The sequence below is a fragment of the Mchenga conophoros genome, linkage group LG15, assembly GCF_057382185.1.
Source record: "Mchenga conophoros isolate Kocher_MC1m ecotype Shallow Benthic linkage group LG15, M_conophoros_male_GT1.1, whole genome shotgun sequence".
Classification (NCBI taxonomy): Eukaryota; Metazoa; Chordata; class Actinopteri; order Cichliformes; family Cichlidae; genus Mchenga; species Mchenga conophoros.
In genome coordinates, this window is record NC_140540.1 from 10,805,602 (window position 1) to 10,821,267 (window position 15,666).

A 15,666-nucleotide genomic window follows, 5' to 3' on the forward strand; every position below is an offset into this window, starting at 1 on the left:
CTTTCTCTCATTCATTCCCCCTGTCCTATTTATTAAAAAAAAAAAAAAAAAAAAAAATGACAAAGGATGAACTGAAGCTCTGCCATCACGTAATGTCGCATACTGCTGTTTCTGATGTCATTTAGGGAAAAAAAAAAAAAAAAAAAAAAAAAAAAAAAAAAAAGCAAGAAGAAGTTTTTGGGTTCAAATGCAGGCTGGGGTCTCTCTGTGAGGAGTTTGCATGTCTGCGTGTGTTCCTTCCTGGTAATATGGATTTCCTCTACAGTCCAAAGACATGTGAGAGATTAGGTCAATTGGTGATTCTCCAAACTTTCTTTAAAAAGATAAGTAAAGTGCAATGTTAAACTAAATATTTAAAATGAAAGAATACTGTGTGCTCTTAAGGGTGAAAATAGCGCAGGTGTCACAAGTTGTTTGGTACTTAATTGAAACACAGACCAAAATAATATTTTCCCCAATCCTCCAGTGAGTCTTGCTGCAAATGGGAAACAGATTATGGAAATACAATGCCACAATGATAAGACAGCAAATGTGACACAACAGGCATGTCCAGCCTTTCTCGAGTAATTACAGTTTCCATGCACCTTAAGGTATCTCGATTTTCTGTCAATTTACTCTAGACTGTGTTACATGTTGGTGCGTCTTTATACGAAACACATACACATAGAAATGTTAGTCTTGGTTATTTTCAAGACCAATAACATGTTATAAATTAATGTCCCCAATGACAAATAAATTATGACTGGTGCCACGTCAGAATAAACAACGCAGCAACATACTAATAAGAGCATGTTGAAGCTAATAGTTTTGACACTGTAGTTTTTCTTCTGCGCCTTTAATTCAAATACAAAACAGACTGATGTCGCTATTTATACATTTTGACTCCCTGGTAAGAGATAAAAAAAGAGGGGGAGAGAGTGACAACAGCTATTCTTGGCGTATACTTGTATACTTCCTCTTCATTTATAGGTGAGTTGCGTTGTTATTGGCTGGAGATGAAACGTGTGACCTCTTCCTCTGTCTTCCATGGCAACTTCAAGCAGTCGGAGGAGCAGGGGGATATGGGAGGAGCGAGCGCTTGAGCTCCAGGTGGTCGCGCAGACTGCGTAAAAACGCACGACAAACTATTACGAAACGAATCGCGATCGTCACCTAGCTTCTGACACGTCTATGAATGAGCCGCTAACGGAGAAAGCGGTCTCGATTCTCGGCTGGAGAAACCACCGAGAGAGTTCAAAGGCTAGGGTGATGCGTCGCTGAAAGAGTTATCAAGAAAAGACGGACAAAGCGACGCAGGACAGTGCGGGGTCGACTTCAGAGTTTCTCATACAACTTTTTTTTTCTCTATAGGACCGACACGGTCCATTTCAGCGACAAGTGGAGATATGTTTAAGAAAACCAAGAGTAAAGTGCTGGTGGATTACGCGTCAGAGGAGGACGACATGTCCTGGCACTATCATCACTCCTACAAGGTAATGACACGGATAAAAAGCAAACAGAGGCATTCACTGCTAATAATGGTACGCTTATACTCTGATGAACTCGGGAAGCTGTAAAATTGTAGCAATACAAACAAAAAAACGAAAACTGTATCAAAATGATTGATTTCACCTGTTCAGGCTTTTTAAAAATGACTTTAATAAACACAAATAAGAATATAAAGTAGCCTGAATAATTATACATCTGTTTAAATAATGACAAATCATAATTCTTCTATTTCTTATGTTTTCTTCTCATAAAAGTTGCCAAATAGACTTCAAACAATGAAATGGAGGAGGTGCACAAGTGCTGAAACTCAGGTTAGAAAATGCAGCTTGGAGGTCAAAGAAGGGAGCCTGAATCTAAGAGCTAGAGTGTGTGGACTAATTTTGGCACAATACTGCTCAAGTATAAGAAATATAATTTAAATTAAAACGTAATAAAATAAAATACAGGAGGGTAAATTCAGCATGTTATTATAGAGATGGATATGATTTAATGTACAGTAGGTTAGGTTTTACATGCAACTTTGAATCTATTTGCAGTTTTCGTAAAGGTCAGAGGTGTGATTGGTACTTAAGAAGGCATGGTTCACTAATGCCTGTTTGTTGTGGGTTGTGTTTTTTTCTTCTTCTTTTTTTGTTACCCATATTTTCCAGGTAAACAATAAGAGTGTGAGAGGTCTAAAGAACCTCTGTATCACCACTTGTAAGCAGCTGGGCTCTGTCATGCTGATGGGAGCATGGGGGAGGATGCATACGCACCCACAGACACACAAGGATAGCCAGCCACGACTCATTGCTCATAAGAAATAGCAAGGTGACATGTTTATCAGTTGAGATTCTTGTGGTGGTGTTTTTAACCACTTGGATCAGGTTTTGAGTAAAAACCTATGTTGAGTGAGCATAAGGTGCTCACATCTAGTTGAATAGTGAAGCTCCAGTGAAAGAGGAGGAGGACGGGCGGCTTCCAAATCTCTGGATACATAGATAAATCTGTTAAAACTCATGGGATATTTTATTCCTCATAAAGGTTGGAGGCACAAAATAATGTGCTTTTGTCATGCTTGCGGTATGTAATCAGCTTACTGTATGCATGATCAAAGCTTCTTTAAAAGGCCAGCCATGATTTTAGGTTTCTTTTTGGTAGAGCGAGTAGTGAATCACATTTTTAAGGACATTTGCAACACCAATTACATAAAAATGCTCTCCTTAATCATATCAGTGTCATATTTTACTCACTGCCTGCACCTCCATCCCTGTATACACCTCAGACTACATGTATACATTTGTCATGCAGTACACAATTGGGAAAATCCACCAACATCATTTCCCAACATTTTTCATCTGCTGTTGTGACAGTGCTGATATCTGTGACCCTTGGCTTAGTTTTATCAACCTCCAGTAATAACGCATGTTTCCCTTACATGTGTAGGGGACAGAGCTGCTCTGAGTTCACTTTGTGTCTCTGTCGCCAGTGGTCACAAACAAAAAACTATAAACTGACCTAGGATCAGAGCAGCAGCTGCTCTTTAGAGATCCTGGGAAAGCAATCAAGGAGGAGGTGGGTGGAGGGGGGGTCTTGTCCCGTCTGCATGGCAGTAAAGTACATAAAAGGGTCAGGGGTCAGATCATAAAATGCTGTAAACACAGCAAAGACCCAACAGGATGAAGTCAGGATTAAAGTTATGATAACAAAGTCTGCAAAGGAAAGATTTTTTCCTTCCAGTTATTCAAACTGACGTAGCTGCACTGTCTGATTTACCACATGCAGAGCAACCGAAGAGGAGAGCGAAGCGAATCTGCAGCATTTTTGTATCACAATGAAATTGCAGGGATAGCCTTTTGAATTCTTCTGTACTTTTTAAACAAAAAACAAGAAAGACCCCCCCCCCCAAAAAGGATTAATCCACTTTAAAGCTACAAAAAGTACCAAATCTACTAATTATCTTGACAAATCGAGGACAGAAAATAGACGAGATGACAGCCTGTAAGCACAACATGGGAAAAACACATGACTACTTAAGTGATAATCATGAAGAAAACCAAAATGGTCTTGTTGAGGCTGTCGATTGAGCTCTGTCCTGAACTTTGTGCTGAGTCACACTGTATGGAGTTTTTTTTTCTGTACCATTTTTCGGTATTAAGTGTAGCTTTCCTGAAAAAGAGAACATTGCTGGAAACTACTCAAAACAACAATAGTCTGATCTGTTGGCTACTGTGCGCCTACACTCAAGCCATCAGGGGTCAAGTTTCTGCTTAGGAGAATCTGAAATCCTGCTCTTTAGCTTTCTCCACCCACATATATCCAGGTGGCCCAAGAGTCAGCCAGCGACCTTCATTGTGTTATATCTCACACCTCTTCCTCTGTTATTTTGTCTGACAAATATACTTCCACGTATTTAAATCTCCTGATCAAAATCTTATTTTTGCTTATCGTCATCACAAGACAGCAGATCTCTTTGGTTGTAATAGTGGAGAGACCTGCAGTCGGACAGATACGGACAAGTAAAACACAAAGACAGGGAGGGAGAAAAGAGCAAGAGCAGAGAAATGCATAGCCTGAAGTTACTATCATTCCTTTTGTCTATGAACAGTGCACCGGGGTGACAGCAGGCCCTGTGCCTGCTTGCTTTTGCCACTCACTTCTACTGAAGTTCAACAAGTTGCAAGCAGCTGTCAGCTTGCAGAAGGTGTGTTTGCCTGTTTGTCTGTGGCTTACTGCAGTAACACTCCTAAATGCTTATATAAAACCACCATGACTGTGAAGTGGGGTAATAAGAGTATACATCACGTCTAGCGAACCTTTGAAGGCCTCACTTCTAAATCATTGAGTCATAAAGAGGATAGTAAAGGAAATGTGATCCCCTGCTGAAGGGAAGCGAGTTGAGTTCCTGGACCTCAGACACTTGTTTGGTCTCACAAGTTTGCCTCAGTCCAACACTAAAAATGTCATAAATAGGATCTGTCTGAATGCTTTCTACATTTAGCTGTTCAATACGGGGACCAGGAGATGGCTTGTTTAACTTGGGATGAAGAATGGGAACAGTGGGGGAGTCTATTTTATGAAGCCGTTTAGTATAAGGTTATTTAGTTTTTTTTTGATGAATCTAGAAAGAAGGAGAGCCAGCAGAGAAAATATGGGGATTGCAAAAACAACCTGATAAAGACTACACGGATGGATAACAAGGAACAGGTGAGTTTAATCCGACACTTGGGAGAGTGGGGAAACGATCAAAGGAGGGAAGTAAAAGCCACAAAAGGATCAAACCTTCAAAATAAAACAGGAAATAAACTGAAAGAGGTACATGTTAAGGAATCAACAGCACAAACAAAGAGAAAAGTAGGGGTAATGACAACTGGGATAAAATGCAGATGATGATAAGCCCAAAAAATGTAGGTATACATCAATTCAAATGATGTGGCTAGAGTGTTAATAGTGGTGCTCTGTTCATTCTGCTTCCATGAACAAGCATGTGGCCTTTCTCTCCATTTACAGGCTTTCTTTTAAGCCGAGCAAACTTGCTTGGTATTCAGTCTACAGGCGTGATACTGGCATGCATGCCCTCATTTAACCTTTGGCAAAAATGTAAATAAGCACATTTCCCAAGACATTAAACTGTTTCCTTAAATGCTTTCTGTGTCCCTGGGTTTGGAGAATGTGGAGTATAAATACCGCTTCTTTGGTATTGGAATTCAGAGTGGTTCTTTATCGCCCGGCAAGCTCGGTTGTGAAACACTGCGCTTAAATGTGTGCAGACACAAAGAGGGAAAGTGAGAATGCAAAAAAGGCCGCCCTGGGGGTGTGAAATAAGAACTCCTGATCTCTGTTGTTAGGAGGATTTTTTTCCAAAACACTACTCCCCCTTGCCCTGAATCTCCTCCCCCCCCTCACACTCTCTGTTCTGAAGTTGTTAATGCTTTTTACGCTCAAACAGTAGTCAGCAATTGTGTGAGACTGTATCTTTGATCAGCTCAGGTGGCGGAGACCCAGCAGACTTTGCTCAGACATGTCCAACCACCATCTCTCCTCCTCTGTCCCATAGAGTTTGGAGATGTTAAAAGTTAATGCAGCTTTGATCATTTAGCAGGAATTCTGGCGCCGCTCCTATAGAGGCTTGGCTGTACAATTAATGACTTCAATCAACCTACTTATCATGATTTAATATCCTTAAGTCTTCTGGGGCAAGTTAAGTAATAAAACTGCAAGATATGGATGATGGGATGTGTCATTTAAAATTCTAAAGGAGTCTGAAGTTTATCAAACTGTAAAGTATTTTCAAGTGCAAATATTGCTTTTGAAAAATGCTTTTGCTTATTGTCACATTTGGCATCTTGGTGTAGAAGTTGAGACAGTTAGACTCTAAGAAGAGATACAAGTTAGATGTAAATACAGCTGAAATAAAACGATGGCGTGAAATAACACTGACACTGTAAGCCGAAATAATGGCTGGTATAAATACTTATGCCATGATTTGGAAGAGATGACAGAGGTGTCAGGTGACTGAAACTGGTGGGTAGGTGGTAAAAGAAAAGGACCTGGAAATGTCCACAAGAATTCCAGGAAAAAGTGAGGTGGAAAAAGTGTCGTAAGGGAATGACTGAGGTAGTGACAAAGATAATGATCCTCAATATATTTTGTAGTGGTTTGTATTTAGGTGTGATGTTTTACTAGGAGTGTACTTCCACAAAAACATAAAAAAGTGTATTTCAAATTTAATATGAAAGAATGCCGATTTTATTTACCCACCTCTATTTGAATACATTAAACTATACTTGTTCATTCAGTTATCGTGGTAATTTTATGACGCTAACAAATGAAAACACTCTTGTAGCATGTAACTAAATGATTACTGTTCTGATAAAAACTCCATTAGGTTTACAGTAAACTTTAGTACTTCTACTTTCAGAGCAAGTGCTTTCTTGCTGCAGGCCTAATTCATCCATTTCACACAAATGCCCTTTTTCCTATACCTAAGCACTTTTAAGCTAGTGTTCACGCATCAGGGGCAACTCTGGGTTTGGGATGATTGCCGAGGATATTTCAAATTGTAGACTAGAGGAGCTTTGTGGAAGTGCAAATATAACGGTCTTGGAAAAAAAATGAAAATTTAGTGAACTGTTATTGTTTGCTTCTTTCTGTTTCTTGCATATTTCTTGTGGGTGTGCAACTATAGTTAAACCCTACAATAATAAAGTGAAAACAGAGAAAACCCCAACAATCAGATGAACCCCTATGAGCAAACGATTTGGCAACAATGGAAAGGAAAAACTCCCTTTTAACAGGAAGAAACCCCCAGCAGAACCAGGCTCAGAGAGCCTGGTTCTGCATCCCAGTCTGCTTTTAAATACTCTAGAAAACATGTATGCTATGCCTTCTAAGGATGCTGCCTAAGGGAAGCATATGTAATGTAAACAGAATTGGTCCTAGGAAAGAACCCTGTGGAACTCCATAGTTAAAGTATTTGAAGAAGCCTCCCCATTTACATGAAGAAATTGGAGTCTATTAGATAGATATGAGTCAAACCACTGCAGCGCAGTGCTTTTATTACCTACAGCTTGCTCTAATCACTATAATATTCCTTTAACAATGTATATAACCTACTACAGTCTTGAGGAGTCATTGTGGAATAAAAGTGGATAAACATGCAAGTATTAAAGCAGACCATAAAAATTGCTTGTATAAATAATAAGAGGTAGAATATTGGTGAATGGAGTTATTTACATGGTTAAACAAAATGCACAAGCCCATTGGCAATTATATAAAAGCCAAAACAAAGGGTGTCAAATAATAACACAAATACAACGTCTATATTAAAAACAGTCTGCAGACTGAAACACAATGAGACCAAAATAGCTCTGTTCAGTCCACATATTGTTGAGGACCATTAAGGGAAGAGGTCATGGGTTTGTTTTCTCTCCCTTTAGTTTAAATCTGCCCTCAGAGCTTAGTGGTTTCCCCCCATCTCTCCCAGCTCTCTATCCATCCATCCATCCATCCCTCCATCCCTCTATCTCGCACTCCAAATACGGTGTGTTTGTGTTAGCACTTGAAAACGGTTGCCTCCCTTTTTTTTTTCTTTTTTTTTTTTAACAGGAAGGCATGCGCACAGTCCGCAAACACACAATCCCTGCTTTAAAATGTGAGAGTTTCTGTTTTGGGGCGGGGAAAGGTTGCTATTTGTCTTAACTCACTGCGGGTGTATGTGTGTCCTAGGACAAAGACATACAAGGAGAGGAAGAGGATGAGGAAGCCGTCACTGCAGTCTCCAAGGTAAACAGCACCTTCACAGCTATTCAGACAGAACACAGACGCAAACACACTATCTGCTTCCAAACATACATCAGCTTACACAGTTGACACGTGATGGTTGTCCGCTCAAAGATATGCACTCAGGCGACCCATGCTTATCTTTCTGTGCACACGCTCAGAACATCGCAGGAATCGACCCTGAAAGAGTCAATTTTATGTCGCCCAAAACATCCAGATGCTTTAAATGGCCAATGCTCTGTCAGTTCACACACGCACGCATGCACAAGCTCAGTGTCACTGCACTGTTTATCTGTAAACACACCAGCTGTCAGCCATCATCCCCCGTCTTATCCTTAACCTTATCGCTGGAAAACTGTCTGGGTTGTTTTGTCACTGTGTGCGTTTGTATTGTCAGCCTTATCCCAAGAAAGAAAAAAATAGGTTATTTTGACCTTTCAGTGGACTGTTTCTTTTATTTAAATCACTTCAGTTCAGTCATCTAAGGTATCGGTTTTTATTTTGTAGGAACCTCTGATGTCATATCACAACATGGTTTTGTAAATAGTTTGAGCAAAGCAAAATTACAAATTGGAATATTTTCCATTCAAAATCATGATGCAGGTGCATTTGTAGCTGAAGACAAGTACAAGGCCACTTTTCTGGGAATCCTCTTGTTTTTCAGCAGGTACTTGAGGGTCACCAGCATTTTGCCCCTTAACTTGTATGCCTTGCCTCAGTGGATCAGAGAAAATAAAGTTAGTCTTCACTTGCAGAAGGCTTCAACCTGCGAGTTTTCATCAACCATAACCATATTGGGCTTGCTAACTCTCTAGTGGCACTCTTTAATGCTTTACTTTCCTAGCTGATCTTCTGCAGGAAATCGTGCACTGTTCACAGCCAACTTTGACAGGAAATGACACTGCGTGCCATTCTTTGACAAAGGCCTCATCAGCCAGATTTTACTACGTGGCTTTCTTCAGATCATGAAAAATGGACAGCGTGTCCTCCTGGAGCACAACAAGTTTGACTAGCAAGATGGTTTTTGTGCACCTACATAGGAGAATCACATCTGGGTGGAGTGCTGGAAGACTTTCTGAGATCTGGTTGCATCTCCTAGTTAGAGGTGTGGTGCAAAATGTGGGGCAGGCAGTTGTTGTTGCCTTTGAAGCAACATCCCCTTCCCTTTGGAGGCTGATAGCCTCAAGTGGTGACGGCCTGGAGTTTATTAGCTTTGACCGTCCATTTGGTGATTTCTCTTACGGCTTTATTATGCCTCAGCCTGTAGCAGACATCTCTCGGTGCTTTGGGACATCCAATTAAGATGTGTTTCAGGGTTCAACCAGGCCTGCTCCACACTGCATACAGGTTGTGTAATCATAGTGATGTTCATTAAGACCATACATTTAAAACCCCAAAAATTAACCAAACATGTTTATGAGAAAGAAACAATGATTGAAATGTATTACTGTGACTGTGTGTAAGCATCCATCACAGTTTGCACACAGCCTTCCTGGTTCATTTGAAACTTCTAGTGCGTGTGTACATTTTTTCTGTTTAATAAGCAAGCATCTTAAAACCTGTCTGACTGCTTATATTTGACTTTGTCCAGGCACTGATACATGTAGCACTAATTATGTCAGTCAGTACTGCATCCTCACAGCTCTTAGAAACAATGACCAAAATAATTAATATAAGATTTAAGGAGTCACAAATTAGCTGAGCTGAAAGTGAGTCTGCTGGAGGAAAGTTCTGATCAGCTAAATCAGCTTGGTCATCACTGCTGTAAATATAATAAACAGTGGTTTTATTTTGAGGGTTTGAGGACATGTGTCCTTTGTCTGTGGAGGTGAGTTTTATCTCAGCGCTCTGTTCATCTTATAATCTGTGCTGATGGCGGTCCTTTACTCAAAGGCGTGCTGTGTGTGAACTTGTTAAGTCTGATTTGAAACCGCACACAGGTGATTCATTGTCTTTCAACCCCGGCTGGTCGCTCGCTTTATTGTATAGCCACTGTATTCGACTCAGTTCACAGGACATATTTCATACACCGTCCTGTTTGTGAGGACGGGGTGGCCGAGCTGGAGAAGGGAAGGAAACTGAGCATTCTTTCGAGGAGCTGGGCTTTTTGGAGTGGAACAATCAGTGTGGAAGAAAAACAAGGCTGAAAATAGCCACAGACACTGTGGAAGGCTGCAATTCTTTCACCCTCTGTTGTTCCAGCTCATATTAGGACTCACTAAGTGCACAGGGAGCCCTGAAAGTGGAGGTTACCTGTTGCTGTTTCACTCTACGATGCTTCAACAATGTTCATTAAGCTTAATGAACATGCTTTTGTACTTAAAAATAGGCTTTCATGGGCAGATGCTTCTTTACTTTCAGAACTACCACTCTGTTCTATACATTTTATCTAATGCTAAAAATAATGAATTGAATAATTAATTGGTTAACGAGTCAAACTGCAAATTAATGGACAAAAAACATACCCCAATGACTACCACATGAGGCCCCTAAAACCACTTGTGTGCTTTCAGTCCAAAGCTAAGCTAAAACAACCAGCTGCTGGCTTAAATTTTGTGGGAAATATGGGAACATGTTATTATTCACCTTATCAAATTCAAACAAGCTTATATCTTAAATGTTGTTGTTGTTGTTGTTTGTTTTTTTTTAAATTATTATTTAAAGCTGTTTTTGGTGTCATTAGAAAAAGCAAATCCACTAGAACTTTTCAAGGTATTGCACTTGACCCATAGTCCTGTGTTTTCTCTGGGCTCTGTTTACAGAATATAAAGACTGTAAATTATGCATAAAAAAAGAAGATTGGGTTAAGATATGGGCTAAGAAGACAACTCTCACCTTGCAGAGGAGAGGTAGCACAGGGCGTAGAGTGGGTTGTTTATTAATTGGAGGGTCAGTGGTTTGATTCCTGTATATGAAAGTTCAGTATCTTGGTTTGTTTGTGGTTCTACCCCTTTAAACTGTTGCTTTTGGTGCACTGGACAGTTTTTAGATCAATTATGAAATTAATTGGTGATATAAATAATGTTCATAATAACCAAGGCCTGATTGTGAGCTTAAAACCCCCCTGAATTTATCCCCAATGTGTGCAATTCATGCAGCAATCCCTCTGCTTCAATGTCAGAGGTATGGAAAGAAGAATTTGGTCCATAACACCTCCATTGTTCTGCCAAGCGTGAATAACACAGAGAGCCAGAGAGCCATTTGCTTTACCTTCTTGGCCAGTCACTGAGCTGCTTTGGATCTAGAGGCCCAGAGGTTAGAGCACAGTGGCAGAATAGGCAGGCCTCTATTTGTGCAGGCATGCATGCAAGCACATACACTCATATACGTCCATTCAGAAAGGCTCCAACTCTTTCGGGATCTCCGGTTTCTTTGCTGGACAGCTCGAACTGCTTCTGCAAACCTTATGCAGTTTACACTCGATGGCACTCGGAGAACAAGAGCTGGGCAGTCAAGAGTTGAGACAGGGTGCTGAAACAGCTGAGATGAGGTTTTGTAAATGTTTTTTGATGATAATAAACAACAGGAAACTGGTAGGGGGGCAGTTTGCCTGCAGGCATGTTCAGAATGAGAAGTGAGTGGAGGATATTTGGGATTTTTTTTTTCTACTTATAATCAAAGAGACTTCCTCTGAGTGAGATGCAGAGGGAGATATGATGCATTTTCACTGAGTAAAGTGTTTAAAGATCCATCAGAGATATGAGCTGTATCTTAAGTATTTGCATGTGTATGACTTTAGCTGGTGGAGCCTATGTAGTGGTAGTTTTGTAAAGTTTGTTTTATCTGTTGGTGACAGATCTTATCATACGTGTTCCTGTTAGGCTTTGGGAGACAGCTGATTTCATATCCAGCTCATTGTTTGTTTGTTTGTTGTAGCTGCTGGTGGCATCCTCTGGTCAGAGATCTGTGCAGGTACTGCACACAGAGCCCTGAACTAAAGTCCTTCATAGGTATGAGAACAATAAAAGCAGTTGAAAGGTCATGTCAGGGTTAAGCTCATTAATCATGTAATATTGTGTATACTGAGAATGCACACTCAAGCAAAGGCGAGCACGGATGTGAGTAGGAGTCAAGACCTTGATAGCTGACCTTGGGAATTCTTCCCAGGCGAGAAACAAAGCCAAAACTTTGTTCCGCGGTCGCTAAGGGCGGCTGCGTCAGTGCTCGGCGGAAATCTGCGAGGGCATGGCAGGGAGGAATTCTGATGTGACGGGGAGGCTGGGATTTTCAGAGGGAGTGGAGGATCTCCCGGTGGAATGTGCTCTATGCCAGTGAGGCCCATAACAGAAATTCCCCCCTCCCCAATCCAAAAAAATAAATAAAGATTGCACGTTCATCAGTGTGAACATGCTGCTCCTCTCAATTCCTGCAAAGCCAACTTTGTGAAATCCTCGTCTTCAGGGTGTATCAATCACTCACAAACAGGCATACAGAGATATCAAGCTAACATGCAACAGATGAGTGAAATCGAGTCAGATCGGCATTTCAAAAACACTCTTGTCTTGCTGGTGTCTCTCAGGAGGCCAAAGTGAAGAAGATCATGTCCAAGAAAGACAGGAGGGAGAAGAAGATGTTCTCATCTAAAGATGACGAGCGTTTCTTGCTAACTGGAGAGAAGCTGGCTGACCGCAAAGGGTGAGGTTATGCGCTTATTACCTTTATCATATTCCAAATATTTCTCTTACTAGGGGGAAAAACTGAGCTAACACAAAGTAGAATATGTGACAGAAAATAACTCCAAATGAATAATAAGAATAAGAAGCGCTCCACTGTTTTCGCTTCTATCATGGTGTAGAAGGCAATGTTGTAAGAAATGGTCTTTCTGAAATTATTGATTACCGATCAGCAGTTCTATATAGACATATTGGTTAATAGCATGCAGTAAATGCACAGTCACGTCACAACTACCCACAACATTTCTGGTTTCCATCATGTTTATACAGAGGCACTCAGTAGCCATTACTGGTCAAGTGTGTGAAGTACAAACATTTACACTCCTCACTAAATATAATGGATCCATGTCAAAACCACTTGTGTGTATATTTAGTCATGTCACAGCTACCCACAATAAATATATATATATATGTATGCATTCATGCCAAAGCTTTATTGTCCAGCTGTTGCTAACTTTCAGACCCCTTGAGGAAGTGGAACATGTATGAAGGTGGAAATCTTAATCAGTTCACTTGCTTTGATAAACAACAGGAATTCCCATATAATAGCTCACTGTAAGTGTTTCCCACCCAGACACTCCTGTTTATGTAGGACGGGGGAGGAGGGGGAGGATGGAGGGGTGGTTCTTAGTAAGTGGCTGTTATATATCAACATGTTTAAGACTACAGTTATGGTTATAAGTTTACAGGCACTCATCGTTGGAATGTATGTCATGGTGATTTTGTACTTTGAATGATTTCTTTTAACTTTTCTTCTACCAGGAATGATTGTACAGCAAACATCTGCAATGACTTTAAAAATCAAGAATTGGGTGAATGTATTTTTTTTTCTAATCCACATAGGCTCACATATCTGCATACACTCATTTAAATCTCTCCAGTTGTTTGAAATCATCAGTTCAAACAACTGCGCGTAATCAGATGTTTTTCAGATGTGGCACAACTTTTCCAAGGTTTGGAAGAAACCCCAAACTGTCATGCTCATATGAAAGAAAACTGCTTAAATGTTCAGCATTCAAAAAGTTCAAATCTGCTATAAACTGGAATGTGCTTTTTAAAAAAGTAATCAAAGATGTATGCTGTACAATCATTCCACCCAGAAAAAAAAAAATCAAAGAAATGATTAAAAAAATCCAAAATTGCCTTGATATTAAAATGTCAGTGAATGCAAATTTCTGACCACAACTGTATATTTATTTCCTGCTCAAAGGTCTCACAAGAAAATCAAGGATGAGGAGAAGGAGAAAGAGAAGAAGGACAAGCCAGAGAAGGCCAACTGCTTCTGGGAGAGTGTTACGATGACGATGAGGCAAATCTCCCCTGCCAAAAAACTGGAGAAGATAGAAGGTTGGGAACCACCACACTTGGAGAACTTCGCTGAGACTGCTCCTGATGAAGCGCTGGTAGGCAAGAGCCAAAATGGGGACGTGGCAGAGTCATCCCCCAGCTCCCTGAGCATCCCGGCGACGGCGTTAGAGCTCCCCTCCTGGTGTGGACGGGGTCAAGAGGAGGACTCCTCCCGCTACGCTAACCTGTTGGACTCCAATGATTCAACAGCTGCCGTCAAGTGGACGGCCCGTGCTAAAGTCAAGCTGGCCGGCATCAGCAGGATGAGCAGAGGGATTGTATCAGAGAGTGCAAGTGTATGGGAGGGGTTTAAATAGCAGCACTTTATACCTCTGTACTATCAATAAATCTGACAATCTGAACCAAATATTTCTTTCTATCTAGCTCTGGACACAACCAATGTTAATGTCAACATCATGCTGACATGTTGTAGTGAATCAGAATATAAGACGAAGTATTCTGACTGAATTTGTGACTTTTAAATCACAAAAACTACAACTGAACAAAGGAAAACCTTCAACTGCTGTACATTTTTATCTGCAATACTCACTGGCATGGCAATTACATAAATAATGTTGCCAAGAAATAAGAAAAGTGATTTTTATTTAATCTTTGGGGCGTCACTGGTAGAGACTCAATGAAGAATATCCTGCTGAAGACGTTTTTGTTGGCTCTCACTTCCTTCCTGTCTATGCAGTCGCAGTATGTGAGCGATGAATGTCTTAAGCCTTAACTTGTATATTAATTATGGGCTGTGCAATCACGAAACAGCTTATGACATAGCATTTACGTGTAAAATACCCGTGTGTGTTTGAGAGTGACAGAAGATGACTTTGTGGGAAGACAGCTGGCATCACGGCTCTGAGATCTGAATCTCTGCTGTTGTATTGGGGCTGATGCTGCACTTGTGCCATATCAGACTTATAATAAGGATTTCTGATCAACATTCATGTCAAAATCTACATTAAAACGGAGAAAACTACATTTCCGGCATGTAATAATTGAAAAGTGATTAAAAACTCAATGGATTTTGTAATATGCTGACAATACATTGCATTTTAATCCCCAGATGACCAACTTTGTGATCAACTCACCATCTTTATGACATGAACATTTGTAAGATCTCATCTGTAGCATCTATCCCATATGATGGCAAAGCAGCTCTGCTGGTGGTTTCATGGACGGATGTTTTTAAATCTGATGCTGGATATTTGTAATTTTGCTAATGATGGAAAAAGTAAACGCCAAACTAATACTAGGACCATTTCTCATGAGAAGCAGTAGCTCTGTGCACTTGTGCCTTGTCATTAAAATGACATCATGTGTTTGCTGTAAACGACCAATCCGCTGAGCTCATTGATGCACCTGTATGTGCTCGACCACACTTCCTGTCTCCAGTTACAAACCAGTGTCTCGGGATGCTATAAGCTTCACCAGCAGGAGCAGCAGAAGTGTTTTTGTTTTTGTTAATTCTTAAATGCTGTGTGATATATTATGTATATTGGCTATAACACATACAATGAAGAGTCTTCTTTTCCTACGATGATTTTTGTTTTCGTGCTTTCCATTGATATGTACTCATCTTTTCTTCTTTTTAAATGGGTTATTTGTTTGATACTGAAATCTGCTTCATCACAACCAGAGATCTACACATATGCAGCTCCACTGGCCGGGATGCCTGTGACTTGTATTTATTCACTAAAAGGCTGGGACTCATTTTTCTCCAGAATAAAGATCTAGACTGACACGCTGCCTCTGCTTCTTTCAACATTTTGCGAGTGAAGTAAACACACTGGACTTTGCTTTTGGAAACTATCTGGACTAATTCAGTGATCCAAACAGAAATGGTCTACTCTGATCCCCCCCCCTCTCTCTCTCTCTCTCTCTCACACACACA

At 40.5% G+C, this 15,666-nt stretch overlaps 1 protein-coding gene across 1 annotated transcript; it reads left to right on the forward strand.

Annotated features, from left to right (window-relative positions):
• Window positions 1-1,010: 1,010 nt before the first annotated feature.
• On the forward strand, window positions 1,011-15,516 carry LOC146557814 (testis development-related protein). The gene is made up of 4 exons (XM_085247558.1): window positions 1,011-1,472; window positions 7,696-7,752; window positions 12,269-12,384; window positions 13,633-15,516. The coding sequence occupies exons 1-4, from the start codon at window positions 1,386-1,388 to the stop codon at window positions 14,084-14,086; spliced, it is 714 nt and encodes a 237-aa protein (XP_085103684.1). The 5' UTR covers window positions 1,011-1,385; the 3' UTR covers window positions 14,087-15,516.
• The last annotated feature ends 150 nt before the right edge of the window (window positions 15,517-15,666 follow it).